The sequence below is a fragment of the Narcine bancroftii genome, chromosome 5 (genome assembly GCF_036971445.1).
Source record: "Narcine bancroftii isolate sNarBan1 chromosome 5, sNarBan1.hap1, whole genome shotgun sequence".
Taxonomy (NCBI): domain Eukaryota; kingdom Metazoa; phylum Chordata; class Chondrichthyes; order Torpediniformes; family Narcinidae; genus Narcine; species Narcine bancroftii.
Window position 1 is genome coordinate 39867989 of NC_091473.1, and position 23552 is coordinate 39891540.

Sequence of the window (23552 nt, forward strand, 5' to 3'; positions counted from 1 at the left end):
ATATATTCATGTCCCACTTCTCACGTCCCCCCACCCCCCCCCCCCCACCCCATCCCCCATTCGAATTTAAGCGAATCTAACAGGTCACCCCGTTCCAGATTCAGTGCAGCCCTTGGAAGTTAACATTGCAGAGACTATGTTCTAATGCTCCACGCCTCCCAAGAGTGTAGTTTAGCAACGGAGAAAACAATTGAGGGAAGACACAAACACAAGCTCACCGCCTGTTCCAAGGACACTCGTTCACGGATATCGGACCCTTGCCACCCACTATGGCTGAGGCCATGACTGGATCTTGGGTAAGAAACTTACTTTTGTAAGTTCATCAAGGAACAAGCGAAATCTGCATCAGGAAACCGCGCTCAGCATTTATCTACTGTACACATTGATCCTGCCCATTCCCTCTAGTTTCCGATCTTCTGTACACATTGATCCTGCCCATTCCCTCTAGTTTCCGATCTTCTGTACACATTGATCCTGCCCATTCCCTCTAGTTTCCGATCTTCTGTACACATTGATCCTGCCCATTCCCTCTAGTTTCCGATCTTCTGTACACATTGACCCTGCCCACTCCCTCTAGTTTCCGATCTACTGTACACATTGACCCTGCCCACTCCCTCTAGTTACCGATCTACTGTACACATTGATCCTGCCCATTCCCTCTAGTTACTGATCTACTGTACACATTGACCCTGCCCACTCCCTCTAGTTTCCCATCTACTGTACACATTGACCCTGCCCACTCCCTCTAGTTTCCGATCTACTGTACACATTGATCCTGCCCATTCCCTCTAGTTACCGATCTACTGTACACATTGATCCTGCCCATTCCCTCTAGTTACTGATCTACTGTACACATTGACCCTGCCCACTCCCTCTAGTTTCCCATCTACTGTACACATTGATCCTGCCCACTCCCCCTAGTTTCCCATCTACTATACACATTGACCCTGCCCATTCCCTCTAGTTTTCGATCTACTGTACACATTGATCCTGCCCACTCCCTCTAGTTTCCGACTGGATTTCATGGACATGCCCGCAATAAATCAAGGAATGATCTATTTCAAGAGTACAGACTGAAGGCAAAACCTGCCCCTCCTGAGAAACTTATAAAACGACTTCAGGTGAGTCAAAGATCTCACGTTGAACGCATTTACCCATTTAATCCAACTATTTTACTGGAGACAGGGATTGCTCGATCCAATTTACGTGTAACTTTTCATTACTCTGCTGCCCAAATTGCAGTTGAACATTGTTCATGGCTTACCTGTGTTCCATGACTTCCCTTGGCTCTCTGGTAAGAAACAATTTGGTTTTTAAAATTCTCACTTTCAAATGTTTTCATGAATGTAACCTTTTTTTTATATAGCTCCAAAGCTTCATTCAGCCCATTAAACCTTCACTATACTGGCAAGGTCTCAACAATTTATTTCCTTCTTTCCCACAACATGAGAAGATTCACTTGGTCAGGGCCCAGGGCCACATCGATCTGGGACAGGGATCTCCCAGAGGCCAATCATTTCAATTCTGCACCTCACTCCCCAACATGTCTGTCCATGGCCTCGTGAACTGCCAAACCAAAGTCACCTGTAATTTAGAAGAGTAAATTCCTAATATTCCGTCTGGGCACTCTCCAACCGGATGGCATTAACATGAACTATCTCTGGTTTCTGCTTGACCTCTCCCTCTCTTTCCCATCCCTCTGACTCCTTTCCTCCAGTTCTCCACCCCCTTCACTCTCTGTTCACAGAGCCATACCACCACCACCACCACTCCTCCCTCCCCCCATTTGCTGCTGTGACCTCCTGGCCTTATCCACCTATGACCTCTTGCCTGTGGAACTGTGGTCCTGCCCCTCCCCTCCTCTCCCCCCCCACCATTTTATTCAGGCACCTGCCTACATTTTTCTCATGCAACCCAAGCCCAGATCCAAATCTCTGACGCGATGAGGAAGCCTCCAGTGCCCAGAGCCTTTCTTACCTTCAGCCTCATCTTGAACCCCAATTTTGATACCTGGTTCTCATGAGCCAGTCTCCAGCCTGTTGTGAGTCCTTTGACCTTAAGTCGACAACAGCCTGCAGCCTGTGTGCATCCTTCAGCCACAGATCCCCTCACTGGCCTATTACTGTCCTTGGGATTGTCTCCTCTGCTCCTTCTTCTTAACAGGGGTGGGGGTGGGGGAGGTGGTGTTCTCCCCATTACTGGTGCCCTGCACCAGTGTGTTGCTCTCCCAGAGTCTGCAACTCCTTGTTGCCACTGCCGAACACAGGCGCCACCAGCTTGGCCTCAGACCCCATGTTTGCAGGATTTTAAATAAAACACTTGTCAGCTCCTTTAAAAGCCATTTAAAGTCTGTAGTCAGCTGTAGGACTGGGTAAGTGGACACTGAGGGGGTTTTACTGCGTCTCCATTCTCAGTTTTCCCCAGGTCTGCAGCAATAGCCCTCAACATCATTTTTCATCACATGCTGATGACAGAAAGGAAACTAATTAATAATAAACAATGTCATTTGGGCAGATTCAGTTTTCCCCATGCTCTGTTGATAAAGAACCCAATTCTGAGGAGTCAGAATGCAGTAAATGACATTAATTTTAAGTAATTACTGACCAGCATTTTCCATGGACATAGTACCAAGGTGTGATCAATGCTATCTCCTGGTAAGAGGGGCAAAGGGCTGAGAGGAATTTGAATTGGGTAGGGTGATGATGGGTTTAAGTTTTGCCTCTAAGATTCAGAGGATCTCTGTAGTAAGGCTTTCAACCATTGAGAGGAAGTTTCAGGCTGAGGAATAGGAGTTGGGATGAAATGAAGACTGGGAAATGGGAAGAGAATTGAACAGGAGAAAATAAATGTTCAGTTAAAGGATGGAGAGAGCAGCTTCTTTTTTCCTCTTAATTACAACTTGCAAAGCTGAATCATGGATTGAAAATTCTCAACCAGAAGTATGAAAATAGAAACAATAAATTATCATCTAATTCAATCATAAAATATTTCTATTATCATCAGTTATGGAAAATTTTTAATGAAAGTCTTATTGTCTCAACCTTGTTCTCCATGACAACCCCTTTCCTTGAGGTCCCTCAAATCATTCCTCGAGCTATTTGTGGAGCTGTTTGCTATTGATCTAAAGAGTTTTAATTGAAACTACTGCAGAAGATTGCCTTTACACATCCTGGTTTTCCGAGGTACACGTTGGGAGTTTTGCTAGGGTCCACGTTGGTTATGGGATTGGCTGGCACCTATTGCATTGAACCAATGCCCGAGCAAGTAGTAGCCACAAATTATTTATAAATTTGGGCCTCATTTGACCTTTCAGATAATGATCAGAAAATCTAATGGAAATGCATATGAAAATTTAAGTATTATTATTATTATTTCATTATTATTATAAAATGTATAATTATTACAGAAATATAAAATGGTATATTATCAGCATAAAGCATAAAATAATTCCATCTGATATCAGTTAGATACAAAATATTTTGTTAAAAGTATCAAATGGGTACTCCACTTAAGCTCATTAGTTTGCTACCTCTCTCAGTATTTCTCTCTAAGATACTGTAAGATAGCAAATAATTTAAACTAATAAGTTAAAGGTCCTTTATTTATAAAATAACTTAAATTGTCTAAGTTGGGTGGCATGATTAGTGTAGTTGTTAGCGCAATCTATTACAATATTAGAGACCTGCGATCGAATCCGGTGCTGACTGTAAGAAGTTTGTACATTCTCCCTGTGACCTGTGAGTGTTTTCTCAGGTTTCCTCCCAGCCTTCAAAACCTTACAAGTCTGGTAGGCTAATTGGATGTAATTCGGCTACATGGGCTTCACGGGCTAGAAAGACCTTTGTATCATTAAAATTGATTTTGTTAAAAAGCCATATTTCACACAGTGGCCTTTTGTACAACGATACGCAGAGTTCTCCCCAAAAGCAGATGAGGAGTCTCCCTTTATGCTACTAAATCTTATGGCCTTGCACTGAATCAATGTCAACAATATACAGAGAGGACTTTGTCACGTAGTATTGCGGTAATGATCCAATTTTACACATCACACGTGTGAGTGTATAGCTTTTGCATTCATCAAGACTGATAAGGATTTTTGAAATTTGTTGGGCCAAATGAGCTGGAGACTTGAAATTCCCAAAAGTAGTTGGAATGCTTCATTGAGCATTACAAATAAGAAACATACCATATGCATTACATTCCCTTTAAGAACTTCTGATTTAGTTTCCATGTCAAGAGAAACAGGGATTTCTGTTCATTTTGCACACTTTTCCAATTTACTATGAAGATTCCAAATACTTGGCATAAACAGGGAAGATAGCTGGAATCTTTCCCATGGTGGGAGTATCATAAACAAGAGATAGAATGAAGACTACTGTGGATGTAATGGACAAATTTCTGGGCTACTTGTCTCTATGATTCTACTATTTTATGAATTCAATATGGACCTAAATGTTTAAACATAGTCTTCTGTTTTTCTTGTACCTATGCATCTATATAAAGGCGAGTATGAAAATTGAACATGCTGGCAAATTAATGCTTTAAATCTTCATTAAAATTTCCTCCATAGTAAATCCATTTATCAAATGCCAAATGAACAATTATCTGTTAGATTTCACAACTATACATTTTCAGCCACTGAAGAGATGGGTAATTTTTCAGTGAAGAACGAAATTGAGGATTTAAATAAAGCATTATGTGAATATCATTTGTAACGACAGAAGCCATGTTTTTGTTGCTTGATACATAGCCTTTCTTGAGACTTTTGTAATAAAGCCTTTTTATCCAATGATGGCTGGATAATTGTATTGCCTCAAAATGTCACAACTCATCAGGAGATTTTCAAAGCCCTGTGTGTATATTCCATCACCTTGGTGAATTATGCTTTCTTGCCATTCATAACAAATTATTTATTGTTTGTAAATATCTATTAGATTTATAGTGTTTAAATTTGCAATGGTCAATCCTGTACTTATCTTCTAAAATATAGTCTGGTCTGGTTAGGATAACAAGTGATTACGATAAGATTTCCTCAGTACTTTCTGTTAAATGGAGCAGATGCATCTCTGTTGTGAGTGCCCAGCAGGGATCAGTGCCTGCTGCCTGTCTATCATCCAGGTCAGCTCACTTTTAAAGAGAGCTACCCAGTTGAGTGGTATATATTATTTCTTCTGCATTAAAGCAGTCTCACCCACTGTGGTCCACTCTTTGATCAACAAAGATATTCTTTTTTCCAGGAAAGTCCTTTGAAACACAACTTTTCCAAGCATGATAGTCGGCTGGTGTTTTACGATGGTGCCACATATATAGAGAATGTAAGTAACAAAGCCACACATAACGCAGCAACACAAGGTCTTTCAATTCTCTACATAAAAAGCAGAATGATTAAGTATTTGTCAAAATAAGAAGCAGGTGAGTGACATTGAATGCTAGGAGAAATGAAAAGAGAGTCAATCAAGTACTTATGGAATCTACAGTAATTGTTTCTGTAATTAGTTTGAGCATTCCAACTGGATCTTGCTGTAAAAGTGAGTGTTAGTAATGTAATAGGGATTGCAGTATGAATCTCCAGAACCTATCAATTAATGGTGATAATAAGTTTATTGTGCAATTGTGCATTGAACAAAATACATATGCACCAAAATTCTTACTGCAAACACATGCTTTGTAAAAAAAAACTCCACTACAATAGTATTCTTCATTTAATTAAAAAGAGACAATACGAACAATTAAAAACACTTGCATTGTTCTGCCATTACACTCAATTATAAAAATATCAATCATAAAAATTAGCTAGATAAAATAACTTTGATTTGTCCACTAATCGTGTTACGTTGCATTATCAATCATTAAAAGATTTTAAATTATTGTAATTCCCACTTTACCACATCATCAAGTTCATTGATGACACAACTATGGCGGGCCTTATTAGTGAAAATGAGGAGTCAACGTACAGAGATGAGGAGCAGTCGCTAACGGACTGATGCAGAACCAACAACCTGTATCAGAATGTTAATAAAACAAAAGAGATGGTTGTCAACTTCAGGAGGGCCCAGGGAACCACACTCCGCTGACCGTTGACAGTTCAACCATTGAGGTCATCAAGTTCCTTGGAGTGCACTTGGCAGAGAATCTCACCTGGTCCCTTAACACAAGCTCCATAACCAAGAGAGCCCAGCAGCACCCCTACTTCCTGCAAAGGCTGAGGAAAGTTCATCACCTACCCTCCATCCTCACTACATTTAACTGAGGATGTATTGAGAGCATCCTGTACAACCGCATCACTGCCTGGTTTGGAAGATGTACCACCTTGGATCGCAAGACCCTGCAGAGGATAGTGAAGTCAACAGAAAAGATCATTGGGGGCTCTCTTCCTACCATGAAGGACATCTACAACACTCAACGTAGGCGAAAGACAATAAACATTGTTAAGGACTCCACACAGTCCTCGTGTAAACTGTTGTCCCTTCTGCCATCTGGTAGGAAGTACTGTAGCACTTGGGTCCTTACATCCAGATTGGGATCTTTCCCCCCAAGCCATCAGGATCCTGAATTCCCAGAACATTTGTGGATAATGTACCATGGACTTTTACTGTATATGTCTTAATATTTTAATATTTCAATGCACGACCTCACAAAGTACCCATTGGCTGCCTCCCATTCAATTTATGGCAGAGTTTGAAAGCAGCCACTATATTAAAGAATCCATTCCACTTTGGTTGTACTTTGTTCCCCATGTCTAACAAACCATGACCTTGAAAGCCCAAACTTCCAGATTCAAAGTTAGCTTCTCTCCTGCTGTCATTGGACACTTGAAAGGACCTCTCTTTAGTAAAAGATAATGCTCCTGCATTGTTTAACTGTACTTTCTCTCTCCTGCACTTTGTCCTAGTAACAATATACAGTACTTTAAACTCTTTAACTTACTCTATAATCACTATTTCATTTTTTTTGTATTATTGCACCACCTGCTGTTCATGGGTATTGGCTGACATGCTTGGATAGCACAAAGCAAACATTTTCACATGTGACAAGTGACAAATCAATTTTATTCAAAATTTTAAATGCATTATAACAAGTAATAATAATATTGTACAAATGCAAAATGGGTTTTGTTGCCAACTGAATAGCTATCTAAAACTATAAAAATGCTTTTTCTTTTCAAACTGGTCAGGTCTCAGTGATACCTTGATATACAATCCTCAAGTTCAGCTGCTGGAGAAGAGGGCAGCTGAATGAAAGAGTCACAGGAGATTTGCACCAATTCTCTCTGATATAAACTGACATTCAAGGAGTCAATGACAGATGTCTATAAAAGTGAGCACAAACTTAAAATAAATTCACTGCCAATACTTCCTTTTTGACCTTTGTGTATATTCCCATGCATCCACACAAAGCTTGCCATTTCTTTTAAGTTATTAATTTTTCATATTGCTTTTTTAAAAAAAATATTTTTTACAGTCTTTGTATATAACACAAATAGTACATTTATCACTGAAATATCTTCACTTTTCCAAGTCAAGACCAGTTGTTTCCACAGCTTTGTCTCCTTGAAATACATTATCTGGGGAAAATGTTAAAATCTGGCAACATGAAGAATACTGGTCCAGATCATAGCCTAAGACGTGGCTGAACGAGGGTATTCCAAACACAGAAAAGTAGCCTGAGGGCTTCGCCCTCCTCTGCACAGATCGGCCACCGTCATCAGGTAAAAGCAGAGTAAGCAGAGTTTGTGTCATCGTCAATTCATCGTGGTGCACAAGGGTGCTGGTTATGTCCCATTCCTGCACTCCAACCTGGTGATCAAGCATCGACCATTCTATCTGCTGAGGGAGTTTTAGTCATGAGATAGCACTCCTTGATGCCTTCACCGATCATTGCAGGGTACTTCAACCAGGCCAAGCTGAAGAAGTCTCTAACAAACTATCATCAACATATTACTGCACAATCAGGGAAGCCAGCTCACTTGACCACTGCTACACCACAATCAAGAATACCTACCGAGCCATCCCATACCCACACTTTGGCAAGTCTGATTGCCTGGCTGTATTTCTACTCCCAGCATACAAGCAGAGACTGAGGACTATGGTACCAGTGGTGAAGATGGTTAAACTATGGTCAAGGGAGGTGGAAGAACTCATGAAGAACTGCTTTGAATTGGTGGACTGGACCATGTTCAAAAACCCATCTTCTGACTTCAATGAATATGCTGACTTCATCAAGACCTGCATGGATGAGTGCATGCCCACGCGCACATACTGTGAGTAACCCCAACCAAAAGCCATGGATGAACCAAAACATTTGCAATCTGCTGAGGGCAAGGTCAGTGGCATTTAAGACTGGTGATCTAGATCTCTACAGGAAGTCCAGATATGATCTATCTCAGCAACAAAAAGGTGATTCCGAGGGAAGCTAGAGACAGAGTCCAATACTCGCCAGCTTTGGCAAGAATCACAGGCTATGACATCCCAAGGCAAAGCCCAAAAATATCATAAATGGCTGTGATGCTTCACCCAATGAGCTGTATGCTCACTTTTAAAATGAGGATTCAACAGTACGAATGAGAATCCCTGCAGAAGCTGGCGACTCTGTGATACTTTGTCTCTGAGGCCAATGTCAAAACATCCTTCAAGAGGGTAAATCCTCGCAAGGTGTCAGGCCCTGTTGGCATATTGGCAGGACACTGAAAATCTGTACCAACTAACTAGCTGGAGTGTTCACAATATTTTCAATCTTTCATTGCTGCAGTCGGAGGTTCCCACCTGCTTCAATCATCATTAACCAAGAAGAGCAGTGAGTTGCATCACTGACTATCGCCCAGTAGCACTAACTTCTACTGTGGTCATGGCCAGAATCAATGTAGCCAAGCAAAGATCTGGGCACACTACAATTCGCCAACTGCCACAATCGCTCCACAGTCGATGCAATATCACAACACCATCATATCCTTGGTATTGGACAGCAAGCTACAAAATCTGGGCCTCAGAAGACCAAAGTCAATACAAATTGGAAATAACATTTCCTCATTGACAATCAACATAGTAGCACCTCAAGAATGCATGCTTCGCCCACTGCTCTACTCGCTCTACACCCATGACTGTGTGGCTAGGCACAATTCAAATGCCATCTACAAATTTGCCATTGATACCATGGTCATTGGCAGAATCACAGGTGGCAATGAGGGAGCATACAGGAGGGAGATAGATGGGCCTAGTTGAGTGGTATCACAACAGTAACCTTGCACTCAAAGTTAGCAAAACTGAGGAACTGATTGAGGACTTCAGGAGGAGGAAATTAGGAGAACACAAACCAGTCCTCATTGAGAGATCAGCAGAAGAAAAATTTAAGAACTTCAAACACCTGGGGGTCATCATCTCTTAAGATCTATCCTGGGGCCTCCATGTCGATGCAATCACAAAGAATGCTTGCCAGCAGCTATGCATCATGAGGAGTTTGAGGAGATTCGGTATATCACCTAAAACTCTTTCAAACTTCTATAGTGCACCATGGAGAGCATTCTGGTGTCTGGTATGGAGGTGCCAATGCACAGGATAGGAAAAGACTACAGAAAGTTGTGAACTCAACAGCGCCATCGTGGGCACCAGGATGCATTATGAAGCGGTGTCTCAAGAAAGTAGCCTCTATCCTCAAGGACTCTCACTACCCAGGCCTTGTCCTCTTTTCACTGCTATCATCAGGAAGGAAGTGCAGGAGCCTGAAGACAAATATCCACTGGTACAGAAACAGTTTCTTCTCTTCTGCCATCAGATTCTGAATGAAAAATGAACTTTACCTCACCTTCTCTTCTTTTGCACTAATTTATTATTTACAGGAACTGATTCTGTCACAGAACAACAAATTTTGTGATAGGTTCATGACAATAAATTCTGGTTCTGATAATGCAGGGCAGAAATGAACCAGATAAAAAGATATATATACAATAAAAGCTTGGATAACAGAACTTGAAGTAATTTAAAATTAATGCATCACTTCCTGAGCGGGATTAAGGTACAGAAGCAAATTTGACTTGTAACCCCATAATCTTATTTCTGGATTATTGTGAATCAATCCTGAAAGTCATGAAACCATTAACAAATACACATTCCTGCTAAAATATAGATTGCTAAAATATTTTGCCATTTTCCTGGCATTTTGCTGCGATACTATCTACTATGTCCCTGGAAATCTGTTACTTTGCTCTAAAGGTACAATAAAGCTGCAACTACCAGTACTACAGGTTCCAGCCATTCACTGTTGAGCCAAACAAGCTCACCCAATTGGGGGGGGGGGGGGGGAACAGTAAAAGGTAGTGTATTGCCCAAGGTGGGGTTTGCCTCACACAGAGCCTAGCATTTGTCATAGAGAGAGTCATAACAGTTCTTGTGCCAAAATGACAGGTTTTCCTTCATTCATCATTAGTTCATTCTGAAATGTTGTCAAAATAATTTTCCTGGAAACAGCCAATCAGACTGAGAGATTTCCTTCTGCCCCATACGGTATCTCGAGGAGCAGACAGTTAAGAGTTAAGAGAATGGGGAATGTGGGTATTAGTATTTGGGATGGACAGAGATCAGGGAAGTAATACATTTGCAGAAGGTCTGGTGCAGGAGTCTAAGGTTGGACGAAAGCTCAGTGGGCTAGCAGAAAATGTTTCTGTCCTTCTTGGGTCCTTCCTTTGCTGAGAGGAATCCAAATGCTCCATTCAGCATTTTTGCCTCTCTACAGCTGCTGAATTTCCAAAGGCATGGAAAACATATCTAATCAACAATACAACTGAAAGAAATAAAAGCCCAGCTCCTCCAAACACATCAAAATAGTATAACTCTGCACTACTTTCCCAAACCCTCTCTCCTCATCCTCATATATTTTATGTCTAAGATTCCACCCTCCCATTTCAACATTACTAATTAAAAGAACTGAACGTTCTTCTGAGTTGATGGAGCTGACAAGCATCAAATATCTGGTGAATTTGCCCATTTCCAGTTTCTACTAGGCTGCAGGTCACCACCATCATAAATTCTAAACACTGGCACCACTGGAGAACTGATCAATAGGCATGTCTCAACCTACACAAGGATGTCAGAGCCACAGCTTTTCACTCTCTGCATTAATGTTGAAAGTTGTCCCATATGAATTCAAAATAGTTCAAGCTTGACTTCTTGGACATGAATCAAATCGTGCTTGCCACTTCAGACTGATTAAAAAGTTATGCTGTGGCTTTTTATCAGTGAAAATCACTTTGATGCAACATCCTTCAGATTCTCGCGCATTAGTGAAATTATTTTTTTCACTGTGCTACTTCGTAGAATGCAGGTTTTGGCTCTATTCCAAGTATTCCATTACCATTACTAACTGTGATTCAGTTTAGACTAGAATATCTGATCCAACCAATGTCAAACAAAGTATATTTACTGCATTAAATTCTCCAACCCAAGCCAAAACTTGGTGAAGATTTTAATCTGTTGCATCTGCTTCAGTGACACTGGGAAGGTTGTAAACTGTACAGGGTTATTTAATAACTTAATATACAACTAGAGAAAGACTTTTAGTACTGTTAGATAGTCAGGATAATGAGAACTATTTTTTTTTAAATTTTTTTTATTTTCCATTCATCAATACATGTACAGTATTTATACAGTGTCATAAGAAAAATAGAAACAACAATGCAAAAAGAATACATTGTTCACATTTTTCCCCCATTCCTCCCCAAAAAAAATAGGAAGAAGAAAAGCCTGTCTAACAAACATATATCTTTTAATTCTCTTCTCTCTTTGGCTTGGCTTCGCGGACGAAGATTTATGGAGGGGTAATGTCCTCGTCAGCTGCAGGCTCGTTGGTGACTGACAAGTCCGATGCGGGACAGGCAGACACGGTTGCAGCGGTTGCAGGGGAAAATTGGTTGGTTGGGGTAGGGTGTTGGGTTTTTCCTCCTTTGCCTTTTGTCAGTGAGGTGGGCTCTGCGATCTTCTTCAAAGGAGGTTGCTGCCCGCCGAACTGTGAGGCGCCAAGATGCACGGTTTGAGGCGATATCAGCCCACTGGTGGTGGTCAATATGGCAGGCACCAAATTTCTTTAGGCAGTCCTTGTACCTCTTCTTTGGTGGACCTCTGACACGGTGGCCTGTGGAGAGCTCGCCATATAACATTATCTTGGGAAGGCGATGGACCTCCATTCTGGAGACGTGACCTGCCCAGTAGTAACTGTAGTGTATCATTGTGTGGCGTATGTATAGTCATGTGTGTGTGTGAACAGTTTCTTGAGATGATGGAAGACATCAGTAAGTAAATTCTCTTTTGTTATTTGAATCTTGCATCTCTAAGTTATTTAAGAAGCCTCCAAAGTAACACAGAGACATAACAAGTACTAACATTGTTCTTTCCCTTTTCCATAGAATAAGGGTAAAAGTCGATCAAAAAGTGCCTTTGGAAGAAGCAGCGAATTTAAGAAAGATTTAATTTCCTGGGTTCCAACTCAGACTGATGGTCAGCAGCAGTGGCCATTAATATCAACATATCAAGCAGATTTCTGGTGTCATCGAAATCCCCAGTCTGCAGCAGTGACAATTCCTCAGCTACTGGTCCCTCGTGTTCGGCAGCTGATTACAGCCACTCACCCAAGGTCAGAAATAATGCAAACAACGTATCGCCAGTTCTACGGTCACTGCCAGCCAAATCCAAATGTTCACACAAATGTTTACACTGGGGAAGTGCAGAGCATGCCCTTGGAAAAGGAAGCCACATTTGTGTACATAAATCCAAAACCAAAGCTAGCAAATAGTAGATGGATACCAAGACCCTCACTATCGGAGGGCTATACTGTTGCTGACTGTCTTTCGTGGTATGCCCCACAACAAATGGAACAGACAACTGAAAACTTTATGAGGGGGACCAAGTTAATGGAAGGAAGAAAATAAAAGGGGCCCCTGTATTTAAAAGGAATGTTGCTAATTCAGGTGCAAACATTTATTTTTCCTTTTATATTTTACTCTTTAACCAAGCAGAAAAATTCCTTGGTAATCTTGAGGAATAAATTACTGAACTACTGCTTGCTTTGTTCATAATGTTTCAACAAGTTGGGTATTTTTATTGTTTGGCTGTGTTTTCTGGAAAAGAACCCCTAATTTCAGGTTTAAGTTGCACTGATTGGCCATCGCATTGAAAAGGAGGTCATAAAATGGCTAGAATGGGAAGTGGCAATAAATAGTTACTGGGTCATTAATTGAAAGTCTTACATTCCCAAAACCAATGAGGAGGAGTTGTTGTCAAAATGAATTAATTGTTCCACTCAGCTGGTGCAGACGGAGCTCCCACAAACAGAAATACAATAATGACTAGATAAATCTATTCAATAATGTTGAATGAGGGATCAATATTAACAAGATTGTCAGGGATGATAAACCTGCTGTGGGATAATAAACCTGCTGTTGTTTGAAGTGGCACCAGGGAATTATTGGTATCTGCCTGAAAGTGTAAATAATTATTTGGCTAATCATCTCTCCTAAAATACCTCTGACACTCAGCATTGCACTTAAATGCCAGCTGGATCTAGGTGCTCTGCAGGGGAATGACTTTAGTATAAGACAGACAAAGTTGTTTGCGGATAGCAGGATATTATTCTGCATCAGGCTGTGTTATATTTGGCTTGTTGCTTGCTTTCTTACTCAGGATACTTTCAAGAAACATTTCATCTCCTATACCTTTTATCAGAATTTATATTCAGAGTCATTTTTAAAAAAATACATCATAATGTTTTTATTTTCTTTGCAGATATTAAATTATGTCAATAAGTAGCAGGTAACATCTATGGGACTTTTTTTTATTTAGGAACTATTGTTGGTTCAACTGAGGCAACAGAGTTTTGAAATTGGTATTTAAGTTGAAATGTTTAAAGAAAGCTTTACCAAATCAGTTGAGAAATTGGTTGGAGAGGAATGTTTAAGTTATGTGATGAGCTGATGGAACATGCTGCTTCCTGTCTGTCCTTCTATGAAGGTATTTAATTTTCCTTGTATCTTCTTCAGAGAGCTTTCATCTTTGAGAGCAGTTTTGTTAATCACCTATTATCATCATCTGTAATATGGTGCTCAGTGTATACTTTACTAACAATAACTGATAGCTATCACCGATTTTTAGATTTAATTAGAATGCTTTGCTCTCGTGTAAGCCACTCTGAATCTGACTAAAAGTAACTTTTCATCAGTGTCAGATAAACCACTAACTATTCACCATCTATATAACTGGAGTAAAAGAAGAAAATCTTCAGATGCAGTGATTGAAGTAAAAACACCAAGATGCTGGAAGAACTCAGCCAGTTTTGCAGTGTCCATAGGAGGTTATATTATCGATGTATCGGGCCTGAGCCATTCCACTGAATAATGGTCTTGTCGGTATTTCACCTATGCAGAATGATTATGTGGTACCTTGCCTTCTTCATAGTTTGTAGTGTTACATCATCGACCAACAGCAGTAGAAATTCACCAAAACAATGTCATTTTAAAACTATATTTATTAACTACTAATAATATAACACATTAATTAACTTCACCTCAAATATACGTGTGTGTGAGAGATACCCAAACCATTAAACTGAGGCACAATTCTGGAAAGTCAATTCAAAGTTCAGTCTTAGAAACTCTGTGTTGGAACTCAAAACTGATGTATAGAAGTAATCATGAAGTGTGCGTGAGAGAGAGAGTGTGTGATCAGACTGCTTAAAACTCACAAATCCTTGTCAAGTTGCTCCAGAAAAATGTCCTTTCATATGATTGACACAAATTCCCTCTCCTATGTGTCAGGGAAATGAAACATGTGACTTCCACGATGCTTCAAAAACCATCAGAATGGTCACGATCAAAATCCAGGAATTCACCTACTTTCGTCCCCAGATTACAATGGTCACAGTGATTCAATGTTTCCGCTGACAAAAGGAAACTGCAGAAGTGTCCATTTACAGTCACCCCACCTTTGGGTGTTCATCAATTATGTACAATTAAAACAGTGGTTTTCAAACTTTCTTTCCACTCACATACCACTTTTACTAATTGCAGAGCGCTTATGACATAGGAATTGCTTAAGGTGGAATGTAAATTTAGGGGGACAGTTTGAAAACCACTGTTCTATTGTCTTCTTCAAAAGCATTACTTTGTTTATAGTCAATGGTGCCATTCCATGTGTGAATGTTGTCAACTCTGTGAATATTTGCACCCTACACCAACTCCAAAAGTAACACTCCCTAAAAAACATGAGCTTGCAATAGTAGGGAGAATGGAATAAGTTAATCTTGTGCTGAAACTAGGTAATTGACATCTTTAAAGTGGTGACATCTACACATTGGAAACTCTTTTCTCATGCTTTGAATAGAAATCTATAATCACAGTTGAACTCACTGCTGTGTCAGCTTAGAGTTCAGATTTCTCTTCATCCTGTCAGAGCAGAAACAGTGAACTGATGTTACTTCGTTTATCCTTTTATAAATTTCACAGTGATAATGACATCCGTTCCACTGCCTGATTTCCCCCAGGAATTCTTCTAAGTGCCCAATTAACGTAGCAATTAAAGTGACAATTGTGTGGCTGCATCTGAGTATTTCCAACATACTGGTTTCCCCACCACACTACATCTACCAGAAATACATTTGGCAGCTGTGAATGAAGCTCGGAATTTATAAACAATGCATTATTTGTGGGTGCCAACTAATAGGATAGCAATCAATCTCTGCTAAATACTGTATTGCAGATGTTTAACATATTGCTCCAAACAGCATCTGCAATTAATCTGTTTTCTCTTGAAGAATGTCTTTCGCTTGCATACATTTCATTAGTTAAGCACTTTCAAAATCAGGCAGTGTTAGAGATGTTAAAGGGAAATATTTTGAAGAGGGGGCTCCTGGAAACTGCAATGGCAATACAGAGTTAGAAATGGACAATAAAGAATAGTTAGAAGCCAACAATGTAGTTTGGGATATGGAAATGTGTGTACATCAGGAAGCAGTATATATACTGAGGACTAAATGAACGAAGGGATATACCATAAAAATAACATAGTTCAGGTCATAAAATGGGAAACAATCTGATAGAAAGAAGGAAGAGATGAAAATATGATACAGAATATAAAATGAGAAGCAAATAAAAAGGAAGCATTAAGAGGATAATCTTAGTGTAGTACAATTAAAAAGTTTATCTGTGAACCAACCGAATAAGGAAAACCTGACCTCAGAAACAGGTACCTGAAAAGACCAAAAATAAACTCAAACAAATTTGAAACCCTCCACCCCCATTTTATCTCAAGATGTGGATATTAGTAACAGAACAACATTGACCATTTCTAACTGTACTTAAAAAGTAGTGATGGGACTTAAGTGAATATTATTTGAACAACTAAGAAGCTCAGTGGATCACTTCAGAGATTATAACATTTCAACCGTAATTCGTAGGACTGGAGTCAAATTTGACTACATCATGTTGAAGCACATTCTCTTTTAAAATTAGGCATATGATTTATAAATAATTTAAAAACATGATCATAGTATTTAGAGACTAAATCATTTAAGGGATGAAACTGCTTTTATGTATATTTAAATGATTTACTGTACTAGTATCACAGAGTGCTGAGAACTGCATTGAATGTCCAAAGGATGGAACAAATAATTTACTCTTTCACAACTAACAGAAAGGGAAGATGATGTCACCATGGCTCAGTTTGGATATAAGTAAACATAAGTAAACAAAGACCATGAGCCTTTTTATTGATTGATTTCATAAATGTTGCAGGTTTTGTGTCATTCATAGTTCTTACAGCTAACCCTTAAAGATAAGCGTTTCTTTTGGTGCGCAGATAATCAGCCTCTTACTCAAACTTCAAGCAAGATAGAAGAAAATATATTTGTATTGGGGTATTAAATACTGCAGTCTATCTTTAATATGTGAACCTCATACTGACCATTGCTGTTACAGCATGCTGATTTTGCATAATAAGGAAACTTTACACCTTGTGTAGCAATTCCTTCAATGGAAGCAAATCTCCAATTCCTAATGGACTACATTAAAAATAATGAAATGCTTTTTGGCAGAATGCTCAGTTGAATTGGGTTTCTTTATTTGAAGGAAACTGTAAATGCAGAAATATAACTTTTGGAAATGATAATGTTTGTAGCAATCCAATACTGCAATTATTGGAGACACTTTACCAATATTGATTTGCTGACATTGTGGTGACACACTTTATTTGTACTGATGACATCAATTTAGTTGCTCACATACACACTGGTTTAGTGAACTGCTGGTCCCTTGTTGAAGCTCCAATATTGATGATGCATCATTGCAGCAACTTAATTAATGTTTGTGCGACACAACTAAATATCATTATCAACTATGCTATGATATTACTATTGGAATCTTTACAACAACATGGGAACAACATGTCTCATATTGTTACACGAGTGCCACATTATAATAGGCATGTGGTGGCATTGCTAAAGGCTCATATTGATCTGAATTTATGACAGAAAGCACATTGCAGTTATGTAAAAGTGCATTAGGATATAGATGAATAAAAATATCGATCACATTAGAATTAATTACAAAATAGAGGGTACTGATAATACACTGGGATAATGATAACAACAGGAAATGTTTCTATAGAAATCACTGTACCTACATTGTTAAAGGAGCTTTGCAGCCATTGTTCTGAAGAAAAATAGCCTCAATAAATTAAAGGGTTGATAGAGCTAAAAGAACTTCACTTTCATAGGAACCTCTTTTACCGTAATGTTAGAACAAGAATTATACCATTCCTAATGTTGGTGTGGCACTTCTACAGTCAATCATTGACCTTGTTTTATACTAGTCTTTTAGTAAAGCAGATTAAGTAATCTCACTTAAGTTGGATTGTACTAGATTGGAATGTGTTGGAGTGCCTTTCTGAAAAGGATAGAACCTTGGATTGGATTCTACAGACCATCTTTGGTATGTTATACTTGCATGAATATAAGAACACTGGTAGGCTACAGTGGAGCCAACAGAGAAGGAAGGAAGCATAAGCCTTTGAACTTCATACTTGATTCCACTTATGTGGCATATACATCAATATGAAAGTTTATGGACATATTATGGTGCAAGCTGGTGAAACTGTAGAATAGAGTCTTGACTTCCAATAGTGTAAAAACATTTCATTTGCTGGACTTCATGGTACAATGGAATTTTAAGCAAGTAATAACAGTGGGAGTATCACAGTGACCATATTATTTCAATATTAGTATATAAAACAGAATACAACACAACTGTATAAATTTAACAAATACAATAGAAAAATCATTTACACTCTGGGATATTCCTCCAGGAAAGTTGCAAAACTTTCACTAGGTTGATGTCAAGGAATTGTGTATTGGCGTTGCAGTACCACAGGGATTTTGATGACCCGGTGATGCAAGATTGTCTTACTGAACCCAATCAAGATATAGTACTACTATACTGTAACATATCCTCTCTATGCACTTCCAGACTGGAGAGTACTCTGTTCACACTATAGTGGTACAACTATATACGACTTCAAACACAAAACACTGGAAATACAGGATAAAAACTGAAAATATTGGAAATACTCCACGTTTTTGAAGAAAAAATGACAGTGAAGATTTCAGATCAATGATCATTGATATGAAACTGACTCTGGTCCTTTCTCCATAGTTGCCCCTTGACCTGCTATATAGCATTTTCTGTATACAAATTCATTGAAATCTATACAACATTAATTCAAGAAGCTTATGTAACATTATTAAAGAAACATCAATTATGAAACTGAAACACCACTTCAGGAATGTTGAAGCATTCAAATTCGTGAAATAATTTTTTTTTTAAGTGGCACACCTACTGTTAATGCAGAAATTTCACAGGAATTGTACTAATTCCTAGCAACATAAAGCACATTTGGCATAATTTGTTAAATTACTATATTCTACAAGGACGTGAATTTCTGGGAAAGATGAGAGAAGTTTGATTTACATTATTATCCAGACTCTTTCTGCAGGATTTCTGATAATAACATTAAACTTGAACTATATCCAAACCATCTCAGTTTTATTGGCCGAATGACCACAGTCCCATACTGATATGTGTCCCTCACACTCATTTATCCAGACTTGGACAGTTTATGAGTCCAAATTATGGAGCTTGGCCTTTGAGAGAAAGGTTAGACCTATTGCTTGATATTGGATACATGACCAATTCTGTGGAATTCTTTCCTAAAATTATTTGTAAGACTGTATCCTCTCGGGTATAAAAGAGAATTCCACAGAATAAGTGATTACTTGCAACCTGCTGAGCCTATATTGGATTATGTATTAGTCACACATTTGTTCCTCCACCTAATGTTAATTTCACAACTGTAAAACTGTATATTCACTTTCTGTTCTGTCTAAAAGTTGTATCAATATCTCATAACTCTGTGGTTGACCACATTTTGTTTGTGCCAGTGCAATGCCAGTATTTTAACTATTTCTACAAGGAGATATCATCCTTGTGTTTAAAAGTTTCTTGTGCACCTTTGTATCATAGTAGTTATTTTAGAAGCTTTCAATGGTAACATCAATATTCTATACCAGAATCCTGAAACAATTTTGACTGGAACAATAACTAAGAAGCCCAAAATTAAAGAACAATTGATCCACACCATTCCTGGTTTACTGTATTCAGATGCTCTCTCGGTCACACAAGGCTTCCACAGCATTACTGGGTCCCTGTGCAACACCACCAATTACAAAAAGCATGTTATTGAGTTGGAGGCTGGCACAAGAGCAGCGTGGGGAATTCATTGCAGGTAGGCTCTCCCATTTCCTCTTGATTGGATTAAAGCCTTCGACTGATCCAAGTGGCACTGGCTGGTTTCCTGAAATCCAAAGTCACAAAAACAAAATAAGGAACAAGAAGTCTAACCATTTCAAGTTTAGTGGTTTGTTTCCAGTCTCAATCTGAGAATTTATTCTTGGCTTACTTCCTTTTTGTGAAGTGGAACCTTCTGTCATCAGTCTTAAGTTAAACTATTAGCAGTTTGAATCTTTGAGCATTATCCTACTTTTCATGTGATATTTTAAATTTACTTCTTCCATATTCACCTCGATATTTTCCATTTCAAAAAGTACACTTAGGTACTCCCACAGCAGCTCTTGGGTCTCCATTCCGCTGTATAATATGGGGATCATTTTTTAAAGTTGACTGAGGACAGGAAAAGGAATTCATAGGATTAATCACAACGTTAATCACACATGACCTAGCTGCCTGAGGGTCATTTACATAGTAATTCTGGGATATCTAACATCACTGCTAAACTACACCTTACACATTCTTGGTAAAATTACTCAATTTTTAATATCCACCATCTTTTCAATCCCTGCATTCTGAACTGTTTCAATCCAATGTAATAACTGCTTTTAGTATTTGGGTTATAAGTAGCAATTCCTGGTCTACCAATAGACTAGCAATTTCCTTATATTGGCCATCACCTTGTCCAGACATACATAGAAGAACCAGAAGCTTTAGTTCTGGTTGCTCAGAGGTAAAGAAGATAGCCAAATATTAAAACTTTGTGAAGAGACTGAATGGTAAAGGTAAAGAATGGATTATAATGCAAGACTGAGAGAAACAGGGCTTTCAGCCTTTAATTAAAATACCTCAGGTATCTCAAAAACAAACAGAATAGATAAGTATAGAAAAAGAGTTTATCCAAAATCTTACTTTAAAATGTAAAAGTAGGGCAGTTGGCAATAGGGCAGTTGGCTCAAACTGCCAATGAAGGCAGGAAACAGAGGTTATACTTCACAAAGAGAAATCAAATCAAGAATAATTCTCAGATAATGATTGGCAGCAAAAACCTTTAAAATGCAGCTAAGATGAAAACACCTAGAAATGAACGTTTTGTCAGTGGCAGTTGAAGCAGATAATATAATATTCAGTGCACATTATATTTCCTCTCTGTAATTCAGTTCAATTGTAATGCACAGATTATTTCTATTTATATCTTGCAGGAGGATCCAAAGACATATTTCTCTTCTGGTCTTCCTCTGATGTAATAATGCTGTGTTGAAAGACTTTCCTCATTGATATTTATGATTGACGATTGTGAGGGATTTTTTTCTCTCTGTTAACTGAAGAAGTCATTCGAGATATTTCTTTTTTTAGTGAAGAGAAATAGACAAGAACCAAAACAAAATGATCACTGATTTGACTCTGGTTCAAAAGAGTGTGCATACTTACTGGAACATAAAACCTCAGCAAGCAGGGATATGCTAAATAGAAGAATGCAGCCCTTCTCCACATTAGGTCCTTGCTGACCATGACACCAATTTAAATTAATTCCATCTACCTGCATGGTTTAAATCCCTCCACTCTTTGCCTATTCACATCCCTGTTTCCACTACTTTCACTGGCAGTGTGATCAAGGCAACTACCACTCTGTTGTTATAAAGTGCCTCATAAACATTTTTAAACTTTCCCTCTCTCACCTTAAAGCAAAATTCTCTAGTATTTCCACACTGGAAAGGGACTCTGACTGTCTAACTTATCTATGGTTCATAATTTTATAAATACTTCTGTTATTTAGGAGGATATCTGATTGTGAAGATGAGTATTCATTAGGTGTTGGGAAATAGCTCACAAAATGGCTGACAAACATGGCAACTGCGCGGACCTGTGGGGTGACACCGGCTGTCATCCCAGGTGACCTCCCGCACAGCAGGAAGACAGTGAAATGTGGCGGGAATGTCAGCCAATCCCAGACCAGTGCTCCGATGACACTGTGCCCTGACATCAGCGCCTGAGGCCCATATAAACAAGACGTCAGTGCAATAAACCACTCGACTTCAAGGCTTTGGTGTGCATGTCATTATTCTTCATGCCCACGTAACGCAAACAGTACAGTCTGGTGATTAGAATTAACAGAATTCATCTTAAATGTATTAAGTGAAAAAGTTAATAAATGAATCTGAATACAGAACATTCAATGCAAATTTTCACACTTAAAAAATAGAGATACAGTATAGTAATAGGCTCCTCTTGCTAAATACATTAATTAACTTGCAAGTCCCAAACATTTTTGGAGGGTGAAAAGATGGAAAGAAAACTGAGTACCTGGAGGAAATTCACATGTTCACGGACAGAACTTCTTGAATACATGCTGATTATGGATGGAAATTTCAACTGTTGCTTAAATCCTTTGATTGACAGGTCATCTGGCATTCAGACACTTCTAAATAAATCAGTTAGTTATATTAACTGTTTCCTACTAGGTTATGGTTTAGTCGATATATAGAGATTTTTACACCCGCAGGAAAAGGAATTTTCTTTCTTTCCTCATATAAACCGTAAATACTTTAGAATAGATTTTTTTTCATTGATATGCGATTGGTGCCTTCAATTGGGAAATGTGAATATGATGCAATCGCTATTTCCGATCATGTGCCTTTAAAGCTTTCTGTTGAAATCACGGGAGTCACTTCCAGAGTTCAACATGGCAATTCAATTCCACTCTACTTCAGGATAATAAATTCATTAGCTTTATTAAAGATAAGATCTCTTTCATTTTTCAAACTCTACTGAAGCAATGACAAATCTTGTAATTTGGGATGCACTTAAAGCATGAGGACAAATAATTTCTTATTCTGCTGGATTAAAAGTGAAATTACAGTACTCATTAACAGAATTAATGAGATCGACAAATTATATTCTATGATGCCTAATATGGACCTTTATTAGGAAAGAGTAGAACTTCAAACTCAACATGATTTCTTATTAAATTACCCTATTGAGAATCTTCTACTTAAACTTAAATCTCAATTTTATGTACATGGAGAGAAATCAGGTAAGATGTTAGCTAGTCAACTGAAAGCAGTAGCATCTAAAAGATAAATTACAAAGATACATAAGAAGGCTACCAATGCCTGAAGAGAGCGCAAAAAAATCAGTGAACCGGTGCGGACTCGAAAGGCCAACATGGCCTTTTTCTGCTCCGTAAATGGTTATATGGTTATATATGGATGGAGACTTTACTTTTGATCATGCTGAAATTAATAAAGTGTTTCAAAAATTCTATTCAGATCTATACATATCTGAATTTCCTGATAATACTATTTCAATGGATAGATTCTTACAACAATTGAATATGGTCAAAATATCACCAGATCAAAATTTGTTGGAAGCTCCAATATCAGAGTTGGAAATTTCTCAAGCTATTTCTTCTCTTCATCTGGCAAGGCCCTCCGGATGGTTTTACAGTGAATTTTTTTGAAATCATTTATTAATTTTCTTGCCCATCAACTATGTAAACTACTTGATTTTTTTTTTAATGAGACCTTACCAGCAACTTTTTATGAAGCGTCAATTTCATTGATTCCTAAAATAGATAAAGATCTGACTGAATGTACTTTCTATGGGCCAATTTCTTTGCTGAATGAAGATTTAAATGTTCTTTTTAAGATTTTGGCCAGTAGGTTGGAAAATATTCTTTCTTCTGTTATATCTAAAGATCAGACTGGATTTATTAAAAGTTGTTATTCACATTTTAACA

The 23552-nt window shown here is 38.5% G+C and overlaps 2 protein-coding genes across 5 annotated transcripts in view; one reads left to right on the forward strand and one right to left on the reverse strand.

The window, feature by feature from the left end:
• The first annotated feature begins 200 nt into the window (after positions 1-200).
• On the forward strand, positions 201-13458 carry LOC138763292 (uncharacterized protein C3orf84-like). The gene is made up of 4 exons (XM_069937178.1): positions 201-296; positions 1008-1121; positions 5238-5315; positions 12392-13458. The coding sequence occupies exons 1-4, from the start codon at positions 270-272 to the stop codon at positions 12911-12913; spliced, it is 741 nt and encodes a 246-aa protein (XP_069793279.1). The 5' UTR covers positions 201-269; the 3' UTR covers positions 12914-13458.
• Positions 13459-17071: 3613 nt separating this feature from the next.
• Positions 17072-23552, reverse strand: part of klhdc8b (kelch domain containing 8B) — a 133526-nt gene continuing 127045 nt past the window's right edge. For all 4 annotated transcript variants that reach the window (XM_069937171.1, XM_069937173.1, XM_069937172.1 and 1 more), the window contains one exon: positions 17072-19880. In XM_069937171.1, coding sequence (XP_069793272.1) covers positions 19684-19880 — 197 coding nt within the window. In that variant the 3' untranslated portion in view covers positions 17072-19683. The remainder of the gene's footprint in view (positions 19881-23552) is intronic.